This window comes from Chionomys nivalis, chromosome 11 (assembly GCF_950005125.1).
Source record: "Chionomys nivalis chromosome 11, mChiNiv1.1, whole genome shotgun sequence".
NCBI lineage: Eukaryota > Metazoa > Chordata > Mammalia > Rodentia > Cricetidae > Chionomys > Chionomys nivalis.
The window spans coordinates 7,155,440-7,168,201 of record NC_080096.1 but is presented as its reverse complement, the minus strand read 5'-3'; the positions used below and the strand labels follow the sequence as shown (position 1 = coordinate 7,168,201).

Below are 12,762 nucleotides of genomic sequence, written 5' to 3'. Positions count from 1 at the left end.
AACACAAGAGTCATTTGATGCACTGGTTGTACCTTTATTATTCTTACCTCGTTCACTAGCAGGTCTGTGATGCAAGGTTACCATACACAGTTAAATAATGTCTGCACTACACATCTAAGGCTATACAGCAGAAGAGTCAGGATTAGTACAAATACAAGAACTGTATTTACATTTTGTATACTCAAGCTCCAAACATCAGATATTTACAAAATAAATCATGAAAATGAAATCCAAAATTAATAATGTACATTGTTGCTTGTGCTCAACTCCTTCACTGGGGAGAGATCAGTTTGCAAAGTCTTGGTTCAAAAAGGCCACTTATGCTTCACGGGTTCTGTCACAGCATGGGGATGGTGATGAGAGACGTGGCTCTCAACAGACAAGTACTTTGGAGCCACAACGTCTAAGACAATGGTAACCATGAGGAGGCTGGTGAATTCCTTGGGAGAACTGATGCCAAAATACACAGCATGAAAAAAAAAAAAAAAACAAAGATGTGACAAATGACGTGTAACATCCAGGACTTGGCATGAGACTAACCTCTGCCTGGACCTTCTGTCTGAGCAGCTATCTACTGGGAAGTTTTTATCTCTCTTCGCAGTACCGGGGGACTGAATCAAAGGCATCACACAGAACTGCCAAATGCTCTATCACTAAGCTACGCCCCTGACCTCTGGCTGTAACCTCGGTGTTTTTAACACCAGTTCTGTATCAACTCAATTTCTTTAAGTCATAAGGGGCTCTCTTAAGATTTTATAGAGCTCCAATACCAACTTCATAAATGGCCTTTTGAACAGTAACAGCAATAATCTCCCCGCCGATGGTCTTACCCAGTCTTGGTGGCTCACTGTCATGGTGGATGGCTGCAGTGCACAGACAGGGCCAGAGTTCTATTTCAATGCGCTCAGCAGACCTTCTAAGAGCAGCAACAGAACTATTCTTTCCTTCTCACAGAGCAAGTTAAAGATTACACTTACAAAAGAAACCCAAGTGAAAAGTGAAGGATCCACGAACACCCAGCCCCGGTACTGTTCAGGAGAGCCAGAGCACGACACCCAGGAGGGAGTGCCGGAGTTCCACCAGGCACCACCAGGGCAGAATCATCCCATCAGTCCAGTGTGCAAGTCATTACAGCTGTATAAATATACAAATACCTTACAAAATTAAATCTCCCTGTAAATTAGATAAGCAGCAGCGGGTAACAAAGTCTATGCTTTGAAATACATGACAGAAGCCGTCTGTTTTAGACCTCAAAGCCCTCTCACAATCATCCTTCATCCTTCATCTAAACAAGATAAAAAAAACAACTTGAAAACGAATAGATACAAAGATTTCATGCAGCTGAAGGGAAATAATGGCGTCAGGGTTGATGAGCCTTCAGCACTTGTCGCATCAGGCCTCTCATTTATGGATGGATGGAGTTTGGAAGCAGCCTGGCCCATGCTCTGCCTAACCTTGTGCAGGGACTGCCTGGACCCGCACAGTCTGGGCCTGAGAGCTGGCTGACTCCCAGGGTGTTTCCCAGAAGCAGGCAAGGCCTGAGCACTGGTCAGGGGCAGCTAGGAGGCTGCATTTGCTCGGGAGAAGGAAGGAGGGAGAAGTCAGGAAGAGAGAGGGTAACTAGCACTCACTTTCTGTAATTTGTATGTTTTCATTCTAGGTTTTTTGTTTAAAGGAGTGCTTTGAAAATTAAAAAAAACAAAAAACCTTAAAAGGCAATCTCCTTAAAGACTAGTTGTCTTAACTTTCCTACTATTATGGCGGCCACAAAAATGCCACAAACAGGTCCTGCCATAAAACCCTTCCTCTTTTAGAGCAGAGGTGACCGTGCCTGGAAAAGGAACTCAATCCCAAACTGCTCAGATTCCAATCTGAGCATGCACCCTACAGAAAGAGGGGTGCCAAAAGCGGCAGATAGAACATGCCTGCCCAAGTTCCACCTCACTTTCCCTGGCTTTCCACTGAGGCCGCCTTATCTGGGCATTTATGAAGGGTCCGTTTGGCTCATTCTAACATTGATATTTGCAAAGCAAAGACTTTCTCACCCAGTTTTGTCTGAATTTCAAGAGAACACAAGCATCGCATTGTACAGTTCCACTCCCTCAGGCTGCACACCTCTCTCAGAGACGCGGGTCCCCCCATCCACCCTCACAGCAGCAGCAATGTCAGTGACTCAGTTTAGAAGTGGCCTTTCGTTTGCATTTCCCTGAAGGAAGATTTAGTTCTGGTCCAGGACGCTGTCTCCAAGCACGGACAGAGCCTGCTGGATTTGAGTATACACCAGAGGGGCATGTTGAGTCCATTAGACAACAGGCTTCTGACTACATTAAACCTCAGACATGCGCTTAGAAGACAAGTAACATACAGTTAGTGACCTATGCTTTAAGGAGAGGAAGGAAGGGTTACAAACCCACCAGAGTATTTGCTGATCATTCTTTCAGATAAAACAGTCTGATTTCTGCCCTTTCTTTCCATGGTGCACTTTTCCTTTCCTTTGCAAGGCAACGGTAATAACCGTAAGGGGCTGGGAGTCTTGCTCTTCAGGGAGAAGCCCCGCTGAGATGTCAGGAGCGGGTCTGCATGGCCACGAGCCTCCCTAGCGGCTGCTATGCAGTGCTGAGTGAGCTCCTGACCAGAAGGAAATCCATTCCACCACTACCCTCAGGTGGGGAACCCTCCCAGAGTGGAGGTGAGCAGATGCTTTCCTGGGTGCCTGAGCAATGGTGAAACAGGCTGGCAGGACCAGTCACTGGCCAAGCAACTGAAGGAAACAAGCCAGGGCTTTCTGTGCCCTACTAAGTCCCATAACACTCACTGGCAGGTAAAGGAAGAGCATTAGTTTCTGATGGTCTCTTGAACCCTGACCTGGTTTGTTAGAAGCCACGGGAACTAGTGGCAGGGAGTTCCTCTTCTTTCTAAGAGGGCATTTCCAAACCACCGGGGAACAGTGGCCACTGGAGGGGAGGGGCGGAGGTGGTGGTGGGGCCCACAGGTCAGGATCCAATGCAAACCACAAGACAGCTGGGGACACTCCTTCTTGTCCCTAAGTGTTGTCTTCTGATTTGTTTGGAATGGTGGTGGGGACTGGTCAGTTCTGGCATCCAGAACACAAAGCTCGCCATGTTCGTTAAGGAGACAAGCATTATTGGGAATGGCTGGAGTCAGAAGACGATTTCAAAGTTTACGCTGAAGCTGCAGTCCTTTGACCAAAGGGAGCTACAACAATCATAAGCTGCACTCAGCAATCTCATAGCAAAGTTGATCCAGTTTCTCCCACACGTCAAACACTCCCCAACGCCCCCTGCTGGGAGACGTGTGCATGACATCACATGATTTTAAACAGTGTCACCAGCATCAGGAATGCTGAGGACAGAGTTGGAAACCTAGACAAAAGCCTCCTTCCCAGTGAGGAGGAGAAAGACTGCAGGACTCCACTGAGAGCCAGCGACTACAGCCTTCCTTTAAAGATCACCCCCACTGCCCACTGCCCGCTGGACTGCAACAGCCTGGCCTTAAAGGGCCAGCAGCAGCCGCTCTTCCAGGCCTATCACAAAGACCCTTCTGTCTCTTCCACTCTAAAAGTCCATGCTTTAAGTCCTGATTTGGACAGAGAATATAAATCCCATTTCTGAGTTTCCCACAGTGCTTTCCCTGAATGGAAATGTAGGATTAGTCACCAAAAAAAGAGACAGAAGGAGGGAAAAGCAAGTTTTTTTCTCACTGGCTGACATGCCAAATGTCTCCTCCCTTAGTCTCTAAGCCACCCAGGAAAAAGTAGTATTATCATAAACAAAAAGAGAGAGAGAGGGAGAGAGGAGTTACCCTGAAAACCAGAGTTACACAGGGACAACAGACAGACAGTGACTATGAAGGGGATCTGCCATTCAAACAGAAGCTGAAGTACACCGGAAAATAATCTGGAGATTTGATCCCCTCAGGGTTTGTGTGTGAGTGTGTATGTGTGTGTAGTGTTTTCCCCCTTTTGTTAGGCCACATGCTACAGGTCTTAGCACAAGAAAAAAGAAGAGTACAGAACCATGGAGATAGGGGCAGGAGAGCTGGAGAAGTGCTGGATGGAAGGGCAAAGGAGGAAAGCCACAGGTTACATACAAGAATAACCGTCAAGAATCACAAAGAGAATGAGAGGTAACACTTTCTTTATCTGTCGAAGTGAGCAAGGCTCAGCAGAACTGCTTAGTATTTTGGCTGGCTTGGGCATCTGCGAGAGAGTTTTGACCTGTGAGAAAGATGGGAGGCAGGGTTAGAAAAAGGCAGGGTTAGGTCTCCTCAAAGGTGACCCACGGTTGCAGACCCAGGGTGCTATGCTCCTAAACATGGCTCTGGGAACTCTGAGAGATAAGCCCCTCAGAAGAAGAGAGCTGAACTGTGGGAGTCCATCAAAGCACTCACAGTCGTCCCTTCACTCAGTGCCCCGCCAGCAGGGCCTCTTGACAACTGAAACCAAGAGTAGGCTCAGTGGTGAGCACAGCATCCTTACGGGAGGACACAGACGCCTCACAGAAAGGGTCTCATCTGCACCTTGTGCCTTCATCACACTCTTGGCTTCCCTCCACTTTCAACCCAGTTAGGATGTTTTTCCCATTCATGTTGCTATCTCGGGGGCTAAAAGCCAAGGAGAGAAAGGAAATGGCTTCCTAGAGGTAGGCATGGTACTGCACACCTGTAATCCTACCACTTGGGAGGAGGTGGAGAACTCAGAATCCAGCCTGGACTACACAGGAGGACTGTCTCAGCAAGATAAAATCAGACAAGAGAACACCTTTACCTTATTGTGCCAGCCAGAAGTGGGTTAAAGGCATATAACCAGTCATTCATGTCTTTGTCATTGAGCGCTTGCAAAAGGACCCCACGGTGCTTTGTGCATACAGCAAAGGTATTAGGTGTCTGGAAAGAAACATTAAGTGAATGAGAAAGTCACTATAAGCACCTCAGATATAAAGTAGGGCCCATGCCACCGACCAGAGCGCCAGACTGTAAAGGGAAGGACAGACTGACCTTCACCATGGCCTGCTGGTCCTCACTGTACTCCACCTGTGCTGTAGACAGGTTAATGATGCCACGCTCCACGGGATCTTTGTCACTGTTATAGATGAAGACATAAGGGCGACGGACCACAACAAAATGTTTAACCCAGTTGCTGGAAAGAGGCTCCTTGAAGTGCAGGTATCCCTTCTTAGATACCACTGACCTAAAGGATAGAGCAAAAGAAGTCGGTTTCTCCAAAATAAGTGATAATAAGCTGAGAACCATCGACACATGCCTCCACTAGGGAAGCCCCCAGATGCAGCAGGACAGGCAAACGGTCCCTTTGGCCCAGATTCCCACTGGTCAAAGCAACACAGAAAAGAGCAAATGCCACAACAGCATCGAATGCCAGGCTCGGATGCCTGATACACACAGCAGAGACAGTCAGTGTACTCCTGGCCGGAACACACTTGCCCAGACAATCCACTCCTGCTGCCTGTCACAGCACTCACCCTGCTCTGACTTCTTCAATGTCTGGAACAAGATTGAGAAATTCATTTTTTCCCGCTCGGGCCAAATAGGGCGTCTCCACAGTTGGGACGATCTGAAACTGTTCAAATTCTTGGCAGGGACTAGAGGCACGAGAGTTGGCTTCTGGGGTCCTTAGAGAGAAGGGAAGGAGTAAGAAGCGTCTCAGGAAGGTCAAAGCACCTGTGGACATCGCCCTACCAGGGCACAGTGCTTCTGCCTGACACCAGGGCAAACATCAGCTGCAGCGTTCAGCTAAGACAAGCTGGTGTCAGAAAGGTAATTCTCGATTCCACTTTCTTATGAAAGGGCACTGGGGGCCACTGAGTCAGGACCTCCTGCTAGTCTATAAACTCTATTCCCTTGCGAGTTTCCTATCAGTCTCATGGCCAGACCCAAGGTGTGCCCCTGACTGACAGCAGCAGCATTCTCTGGGACTGGTAGACTTCACGATCAGAAACTCAGGGAGACAGATGCTTGGCCACTATGTGTCTTTAGTAAGTCCAAGTAGAGAAGCAAACAATGAGAATCATCTAGGTCCCTAAGCCACAGGAGCAGAGTGGCCATCTGGACATTCTTTATCCCTGTTCTGATTGTGTTAGGGACCTGAGGATACTGTATCTTTCTGATTCTAAAAGTCAATTTTACAAGCCTTATTATTTGTGTGTGTGTGTGTGTGTGTGTGTGTGTGTGTGTGTGTATGTATGCATGAGCTAATGATGCAGAGATCAGAGGTCAACACTGGACATCTCCCTCTATCATTAGCCACTTAATTTTAAAAGTTTTAATCTTTTATAAAGAGTCTATTTTTTCTTTGACAGTTTTATACCTGGATACAATGTATTTTGCTAATCTCCACCTCTCTACTTCCCCCGACTCCCTGACTCACCAACACATGCCCCTTCCAGCTTCACGTTCATAATCTACTGAGGTCAGTTAGTGCTGCCTGTATTCACATAGGTGTGGGGTCATCTACTAAAGCAAGGATAACCTAATAGTGGCCATGTCCCAAAGAAAAATGACTCTCTCCCAGAAGCCATCAGTTGTCAATAGCTCCTCGGCTAGGAAAGGGCCTTGTGAGCCGTGCCCTGACCCGTGGTAGGGCTGTGACTGTCTTCACCTTGCACAGATCTTAGACAGGCAGCCACAGCTGCTGTGAGTTCATAAGCTGCAATGGCTGTGTGACACTCAGGAGACAGCATTTCACAGTACTCCTTCCTGCCCCAGCACTGAAATTCCTGCTGCTCCCTCTTCTGGGATGTTCGTGAGCTTTGGAGATGGTATTTTTGAGACAGGGTCTCTCACTGAATCTGGACCTCACCAACTTTAGCTGGACTAATTGGCCAGCAAGCCCCAGGGTTCACCTGTCTCTGCCGCCTCGGCACTGGGGTTACAGGCACAAGGCACTGAAAATACTTTTTACCGGGTGCTGGGGGTCTGAACTCAGGCGCTCACGCTTGGACAGCAGGAATTCTATCATCTGCGCCACCTCCCCAGTCCTCCATGTTTCATCGTTTCCTCTTGAACTGGGAAGAAGCTTACATTTGTTGGTGTGTTTAATTAGCTTTTCCTTTCTTAGTGACAAATATAACAATTTTATAGTTAGTAACACTCTAAATTGACTGACTCATTGATTGTTTGGTTTTTCAAGACAGGGTTTCTCTGTGTAGCCCTGGTCATCTGGTAACTTGATCTGTAGACCAGGCTGGCCTTGAACTCAGAGACTGGCCTGCCTCTGCCTCCTGAGTACAGGGATTAAAGGCACGGCCGGGCCCTTTATTAAGGCATAACGCGAAAAGAGCCCACACATGTCTGGGTGGTCTGTAGCACCTTACTGAGAACCACAGAAAAGCTGGCATTTTCTCTGCCCGTCTGTGAAATCGGGGACTTACTTCTGGTCCATTGAGCTGCTCCTTGAGTCCGCCAGAGAGGGGCATGTGGAGGAGGGGGTGAGGGTGGAGCTGCTGAAACTGGCCACAGACGGGTCCCGTCCAATTGGAGAGACGTCAGACAGCTAGAAACATGAACATCACCTCTGAGACTGAGCAGCAAAATAATGGAGCTCACCGACTTTAGCTGAACTAACTGGCCAGCAAGCCCCAGGACCTACCTGTCTCTGCCTCCCCAGCACTGGGATTCTCAGCATGTTCCACTGGAAATGCCTCTCTCCGGGGTACTAGGGATCTGAACTCACATGCTCACGCTTCTATGGCAAGAGCATTAGCTCTGACTCTGCTGTCGAGGGCAGCAGAGATTCTCCAAGACAACCAGTGCCTCATTTTATTAAGCTGATTTAAAGGTCATAAAAGAAGACAAACCTCAGCTGTGTGTAGAGGCACACACTCGGGGAGCAGAGGCAGGTGGATCTCTCTGAGTTCAAGGTCAGCCTAGTGTACAGAGTGATTTCCAGGACTGCCAGAGCTACACAGAGAAACCCTGTCTCAAAAATCCAAAAACAAAACCAATCAACTAAACAACTAAACAAAAAAGAAGCCACACCTCTATTTTTGCATCAACAATTCTCCTTCCTATTAAATAGCCTCATGCACATACACATCAAGCACCTACAGCAAGCATGCCTTACTCTAAGCACATGGCACAAGTCCTGCTCTCACGGAGCATACATTATTTAATGAAGAAAATAGACACAAGGTTTCTCTGTGTAGTCCTGATTATCCTGGAACTCTGCAGACCAGGCTGGCCTCAAGTTCCAGAGTAGCCAGAGTTACATAGTCAAACTATGTCTCAAAAAAATTCACAATAAATAAGTACATAAAATAAAAATTAAAAGTGCCAGATAGTGGGGCTAGAGAGATGCCTGAGTAGTTAAGAGCACTGGTGCTCTTACAGAGGACTTGGGTTCAATTTCTAGGACCCACATAGTGGCTCACACCTATCTGTGACTCCAGTTCTAGGGAATACAACACCTTTTTCTGACCATAACAGACACGAGGCACAAATGCAGTGTATAGACCTACATGTATACAAAATGCCCATACATATAAAATTAAAAGAATAAAAATGAAAAACAAGAGTTTCCGAGAGCTGCTAGCTTGCTGTGGATGCTGAAGGAGGCTCATTCCCAAGAAGGCAATGCTGGAACAAAAACCAGAAGACATGACGGATCCAAACATGGGAGTGTCTAGAAGAAGGTATATGAAGTATACAAAGACCCAGGCAGGCAGTAGTTGGGAAGGCTGAAGGAAAAGCCAGAGAGTCAAGCTGATTAAGACCGTGAAGGACACACAAGTACGCTCATGAATCATCATCACCCTTTGCTGAAGGCATTGAGCCTGATACAGCCAGGAGCCTTACAATCCTTTTTTTTTAAATTTATTTATCTTTATTTTATGTGCGTTGGTGTTTTGCCTGCATGTACGTCTGTGTGAGGGTGTCAGATCTCGGGGTTACAGATAGTTGTGAGCCACCATATGGGTGTTGGGAATTGAACCCAGGTCCTCTGGAAGAGCAGCCAGTGCTCTTAAGCGCTGAGCCATCTCTCCAGCCCCACCTTACAACTTTTGTGTCATACAAAAGCATACCACTTCCTACATACAGCAGATGCTCTCCTAAGGGAAGCAGGAAAGAAACAAAATACTTCCTGTGTGACAGTGGTCCTAAGCATCGTAGAGGGAGACTGCCATCTTCAAAAGGCAGTGTTTTGACTACAAATCAGAAGATATACCAGAGAATAATGCTATGTCCCTCCAAACAAAATCTATGCCCACCGCAGGGCCTGAAAGCACAAAGCTGTGATAGGAAATCTGGACAGCTGGTAAGGAAACAGTCGTCACCACAGTGGTGAAAACAGCCACCTTCGTGTGCTCACCTTACAGTCACTGATGCTGCCATGAACCTGGTTGAGTTCCCGGTTGAAAGTGTGGGTGAGAAGCTGCAGGCACTAAAAAAGAGAGAAAGACAGAAGATGAACTGGTTAAGGTTGAACATCAAACTCCAATGGCTAAAGGAACCACTGTGTACAAGGAAAGCTGGCATGTCCAACACCTATGCCAGAGCTCAGATGTTGCCTTAGAGTAACTAGGAAAATGCTGAGAAAAGCCAGCATATATCTAGGTAAAGCCATAAAGAACACATGGATTTAAAGAACCATTCTTTTTTCCAAGACACGGTTTCTCTGTGTAACCACTAGCTGCCCTGGAACTCACTCTGTAGATCAGTTTGGCCTTGAACTCACATAAATTCACCTGCCTCTGCCTCTGAGTGCTGGGATTAAATGGGTGTGCCACCACCACATTCTTCATACAACCAAAACAAATGACTACAAACATAATTTCGAAGTGCTCAGGAGTTGAGTGCAGTGGCCCCTGCAGAGGCAGGTGGATCTTTGTAAGTTCAAGGTCAGACTGGTCTACATATCAAGTTCTAGGCCAGCTAGGACTATGTAACAGAGAGACCCTACCTCAAAAAAAGGCACTGCTGTATGAATACAGCAGTGGGACCAGGCATGGCACTATACGCCTCTAATTTTAGCACTCAGCAGACAGAGCCAGGAGGGTTGCTGCAAGTTCAAGGCTAGCCTGATCTAAGCAACAAGTTCCAGCTCAGTCAAGGCAATACAGGAAGACTCTGTTTCAGAAAACCCAAAAGAATGAACATCCCTTTAATTCTCATTCAATAAAAGACATGGACATGAGTTGGCAATCTAGCTTAGTGGTAGTGTTTGCTTAGCGTATATGAGGATCTAAGTTCAATTCCCCACACTGGAAAAACAAAACCCCCATCTGTTTCCATTTCCTCTGTCACCACCTACTGAGCAGCTATACACCCATGGGTCATCCTCATCCACCTTTGCCCTCTCCCATCCATCCAGAACCCCTTCTTCCTGCTCCTAAAAAGGCTTCATCGCTCTGCCTGGATCACTGTCACAAGCTCTCTTCCACAGTCTCACAAAGCAATCCTTTTCATTTCACTAAAGAAAACTATTGTTGTTGTTGTTTAATGTATTTTGTTGTACTTAAGGTCAAACTCAGTGCCTTGCACATGCTGGGTAAATGTGCTACCGACTGATTTATATACCATTATTTCTATAAATAATTATTAAATCTTGTTTAAAACGACATAGAAACAAATGCCATTTAAAATATTTACATCACTCCCAGGACCCACTGGACAGTCTTGGATGACCCACACAGGACCCACTCCATTCCTGCCCCCCCCACCTCATGAATTCCCTAAGCTACTAGCTGCCTCCTACCACGTACTTCCAAGGTCAGTTCACGAAGCCTCATCTATGGGGTACACCCCGTGATAAACTTGTTATCCAGGCTTAAACTTAAGGGCAAGAATTGATCCCTATTATTTTTTTTTTTTTGATCCCTATTATTTTTATATTCAGTGTTAGTGTCTTTAAAGAACACAGAGACTATCTCAGTTGTCCCCTCCACCCCTGTGGTAGGGACTCTGAGGAAGAAAGAAGGGATGCTCCACCTTTGTAGCCAGCTCTTTCTCTCGGTCCACCAGGCTTTCGATGTCTGCTGAGTCATAGCCACTGCTCTCACTAGGTGTGATGGCGCTTTCAAAGGTGGTGGTGGAGATCTGAGAAGACATACTGGTGGAGGTACTGAGGGTCCCACTGCTGAGGCTGGGGGACAATGAGTCACTCAGAGACTTGGGTATGCTGTCACCAAGTCTATCCCGAAGCAGCAAGAAGTGGCGTGTTTTCTCCACCTGAGAATATGAACATCATTATCTAAGACCATTAAGTGTTTAAAGCACAAATCAGTATGCTTGCATCTTACAGACCAACAAGTCGAGAGCCGTGGAGAGAAGGCAGGAGTGAACTGGGTGTTTGCTATCCTGCCCGAGTCCTCGATACCTCGTGCAGCAGCTCCAGCTTCTCCAGCTCCCACTGGTGCTCCAGGATGAGGCTGTCTCCACGAGGTCGCCAGCCTGCTAGGTTCTCTTCTCCCCGCACATATGCCACAGAGGTGTCCAAGACTTTTCTCCTCCGCCTCTGCATGCCTAATATAAGAGGAAACGTATCTTTTGTTTTTTATTCCTCCAGAGAAAAACCCGATTCCAATTTAGGTCAAAACAAATTCCTAACTCTTACACATTTTTACATAGCAAACTAAATTTGGCCTTAAAATCTGTGAGATTTTATTGACAGCATTGATGCCTGGAACGGTGGCACTGCAGAGGCAGAAGCAGGGAATCTCTGTGAGTTCAAGGCCAGAACCATCTACACACCGAGTTCCATGACAGTCAAAACTATATAGTGAGACCCTGTGGCAAAAAAGAGAAAGAAAGCCAGGCGGTGGTGGTGCACGGCTTTAATCTCAGTCCTTGGGAGGTAGAGGCAGAGGGATCTCTGAGTTTGAGGACAGCCTGGTCTAATACAAAGGGAGTTTTCCAGGACAGGCAGGACTACACAGAGAAACACTGCCTCAAAAAAAAAAAAAAAAATGAGAGAGAGAGGGAGAGAGAGAGAGAGAGAGAGAGAGAGAGAGAGAATATACATCCATGGCATTCTCCCAAAGCTATTCTCGAAACTTGTTTCCATGTGAGATGCTGGGCTCAGACCTAGGGCCCTGCACATACTAAACTACTATTACTATTACTAACCTATGTGTCTCACCCTGACTGTAAACCCCATGGTCTCTCAGTAAGGCTGATGTTGTTACAAGTTCAATAATGCAAGGCTGACAAACAATCTTCATTAAGGCAGTACAGTAAGCAGCTGTGAGGTTTTCTGAGCAGCCATGCAAGGTGGCTCAGAACCCGTGCCCCTGGCACGTGAAGGTAAGAGGACTGATGGAAGTTGCTGGCTTGAATAAAACCTGGTCTCAGGAAAAGCTTTCTAAGTCAAAGTTATCTAGTTCTCAACAGGTTTATACTTCACAGTCTAGCATATCCTGTTGGACACCGTTTATAATCACACTACAGATCATAAATCTTGTGTTTATGTATCCTACCCCCTGGTTTGTAAAATACAGTTTCTAAAAGACATGAGTAAGCAAGACTCTTGAAGCATATGGTATGGTGAACGCTTACCTGGACTACCAGTATCTGCCATTTTGCATAGGCTCAGTTCATAAATTCCAGTAACTCGGTTGCTATTTGAAAATAAAGTAGAACAACGGCTGAGTTTCTTGTAGCATAAAAGTGGGGAAAACCTAGATTTGATTACTTAAGAAAGAGTGGATCTTCTGAAGGGACTACAATTCCACATACACACTTCTTTTTTCATTTTTATTTTGTGTGTGCGTGTGTGTGTGTTGAAGGACA

General features: G+C 46.5%; 1 protein-coding gene across 8 annotated transcripts in view; it reads right to left on the bottom strand.

The window, feature by feature from the left end:
• Positions 1-12,762, bottom strand: part of Kif1b (kinesin family member 1B) — a 140,543-nt gene continuing 127,781 nt past the window's right edge. For all 8 annotated transcript variants that reach the window (XM_057785182.1, XM_057785188.1, XM_057785184.1 and 5 more), the window contains 9 exons: positions 12,529-12,590; positions 11,351-11,496; positions 10,963-11,202; positions 9,344-9,415; positions 7,407-7,528; positions 5,499-5,648; positions 5,017-5,209; positions 4,787-4,905; positions 1-4,237 (listed from right to left, as the gene is read on the bottom strand). In XM_057785182.1, the coding sequence (XP_057641165.1) occupies positions 4,195-4,237; positions 4,787-4,905; positions 5,017-5,209; positions 5,499-5,648; positions 7,407-7,528; positions 9,344-9,415; positions 10,963-11,202; positions 11,351-11,496; positions 12,529-12,590 (1,147 nt within the window). In that variant the 3' untranslated portion in view covers positions 1-4,194. The remainder of the gene's footprint in view (positions 4,238-4,786; positions 4,906-5,016; positions 5,210-5,498; positions 5,649-7,406; positions 7,529-9,343; positions 9,416-10,962; positions 11,203-11,350; positions 11,497-12,528; positions 12,591-12,762) is intronic.